Raw genomic sequence first — 2,540 nt, forward strand, 5'->3', positions numbered from 1 at the left:
AGTTCCTCATTCTATGGTTCTGCTTGATTTGTGATGAAATTTTTTTATTGTTATTTGAAACTTGTTATTTTTAGATCTTTTTAATGTTATTTTAATCAAGATTTTTTTTTTCATTATTTAATTAGCTACTATTGTTGTCTCTCTGGTTAATGGTAGAGTATTGTAGGTTTTTGAACCATTTGAACCATTTTGTTCCATTATCAAAATAATGGAACATTATCCCTTTTCTGAACCCTTAAATATATGTTGCCTTGTTCTTTTGAGGGCACATAATAGGTTGTAGATAACCATTTTTTTACAGATCATTATGATAACAAAAATAGATTCATGGGTAACTTTGCAGGTGCTGCATCAACATATTAAATATGCAGGCAAAATTTGGGTTATTAAGCTGCTGCTGCTGCTTCCTGACAAGAAACATGTGGACTGGTTTCAAAAGAAATTACATCAATCTTGTTTTCATTATTTCTTTTTTATTAGAAGCCTCAGCACTCCAGTTTTGTGTGTGGTTTGTTTTTTAGACCGAATCTGGCTATGGATCAGAGTCAAGTTTACGACGCCATGGCTCCATGGTGTCTCTTGTTTCTGGAGCAAGTGGATACTCTGCGACATCCACCTCTTCATTCAAGGTTAGTGAACAGAATTTTCTTAGTGTTGGTGTGTAAATAACACACACAATTGGAAAAGAAATAACTTATGTGAAGACTTATTCACACAATGATAGAAAAAAATACAGAATACTTGGTTTACTCTTAAGTATTAGCAAGTAATCACGTGGTGAAGAACAGATCATACAGAAGTTCTCTCGTGCCTCTGTATAGCTGACCTTTTCAAACTGTGGTGTCATTTTCCAATGGCAAGAAAATCAAACCTGTACAAGCATTCACTAGCCTTTCCTAGTTCACTTATCAGAATGTCAGGGCCTCTAGGTGAAAAGGAATGCTGATTCTGTAATTTAATTAATACTGGTTGACAAATGACAGCTTTCCTTGTCTCACATGTATAAATATTTAACATACAAACTTGGGTGGGCGATACTTCAGGGAGAGCAGAGGAGCAACACAAGAAAGGGGAGTGAAGATTGGAACAAAAATCTTAAACTAGAGCTGACTGTTTTCAGGCAAAGAGTGATAAAGTTAGCATGCAAGAGTGCATTTTTAATAAAGTTTTGTTGAATGCTGTAAAGTAGCAGATGCATTGCAGAGGAAAAATTGAGACTAGTGGATAAAATGAGTAAGGAACACTTGTATACATTTTCTTACATTCTTCTATCAGTACTTCATAGCTGCTGATATCTAAAGTGTCCTTAATGTACTTGAATTTGTTCTTCATAGCTGAAGAAATTATTTTTTTATTTATGCATTAAGCTACTGCTGAGTATTTAGAAACATTTCAGATTTTTTCTCTTGTATTTTCAGAAGGGCCATAGCTTACGTGAGAAGCTTGCAGAAATGGAAACCTTTAGAGATATATTGTGTAGACAAGTTGACACTTTACAGAAATACTTTGATGCCTGTGCAGATGCAGTTTCCAAAGATGAACTCCAGAGGGATAAAGGTAAAACTTTACCTCAAACCTCATAGCTCTATAAAATTTAGCTTTTTACACAGTAGTAGCCCTTGAAATAGTAACTATACTGTTTGATACGATATAAATAAAATATATATTTTAAATTTATTCTTTAGTATAGTGATCAATCATAGATATTTGTGCATAAACTGTGTTAACTGTTTTCACTTCAGAAGCTGGATTTCCATAAAAATTTGCTTAATTTAGTATTAACCTGTTAATACTGTACAAAAGAAATGCTCTTTTAAGCATTTGATGTTATACAATAATAATTGTTTACCCTCATAAGACGAATTCAGGTAAGTTTATCCCTGTCTCTTACGTTTTAATTTGAAAAAAACAATAGGATATTAGAAACAATACATTCATTAAAAATGGCAAAGATGCAGCAGTAATGAATGCTCCTGAGATGTATTGTCTGGGACTAGAACACTGAGTGCACACTTGAGGGCCTAACAGATTCAGGTGTGGACCACTGCATACCTCTGAATTACTCTTCTTGGAGCACAGCTTCTTGTCATATCCGTCCACTCTCCTGAGGTATTTATATTCGTCCCTGGATTTGTTCTGGCAGCCTGAAACTTTTGGTAGTAAGAAAACAGTAGTAAGTACAATTCCACTTCTTTTTGAACTTCCTAGTATGGAAGAGTAAATAGTTGCTGAATTGTGGCTCCCTACTTATCCAGTTGTAACACGGAAATAATGTTGTTCTTACCATAGAATCAAGAGCTAAACTTCAACACTGAGCAAATATTAGTTGCCTGATGATTTCTGACAGTAAAATTTATAGTTGTTTTGGGTCACAAAATAAGGAACAGGGCGGGTTCATGACTACTGTGATAGGAAAAAATGTTAAATGCCACTTAGCCATGAAGATGCTGTTAATTCTTTATTGCACGCTAAAGAATTGGAAATGCTTTCTCACTCCCCTAACACTCTCTTTCAAATTTAGTGGTAGAAGATGATGAAGA

The 2,540-nt window shown here is 34.3% G+C and overlaps 1 protein-coding gene across 1 annotated transcript in view; it reads left to right on the forward strand.

Annotated features, from left to right (window-relative positions):
* Window positions 1-521: 521 nt before the first annotated feature.
* CERT1 (ceramide transporter 1) overlaps window positions 522-2,540 on the forward strand; it is a gene marked incomplete at its 5' end in the record, with an annotated part of 26,222 nt that continues 24,203 nt past the window's right edge. The window contains 3 exons of the mRNA XM_029084373.1: window positions 522-629; window positions 1,419-1,557; window positions 2,522-2,540. Of these exons, the coding sequence (XP_028940206.1) occupies window positions 522-629; window positions 1,419-1,557; window positions 2,522-2,540 (266 nt within the window). The remainder of the gene's footprint in view (window positions 630-1,418; window positions 1,558-2,521) is intronic.

The sequence above is a fragment of the Antrostomus carolinensis genome, unplaced genomic scaffold (genome assembly GCF_000700745.2).
Source record: "Antrostomus carolinensis isolate BGI_N321 unplaced genomic scaffold, ASM70074v2 scaffold20603, whole genome shotgun sequence".
Classification (NCBI taxonomy): domain Eukaryota; kingdom Metazoa; phylum Chordata; class Aves; order Caprimulgiformes; family Caprimulgidae; genus Antrostomus; species Antrostomus carolinensis.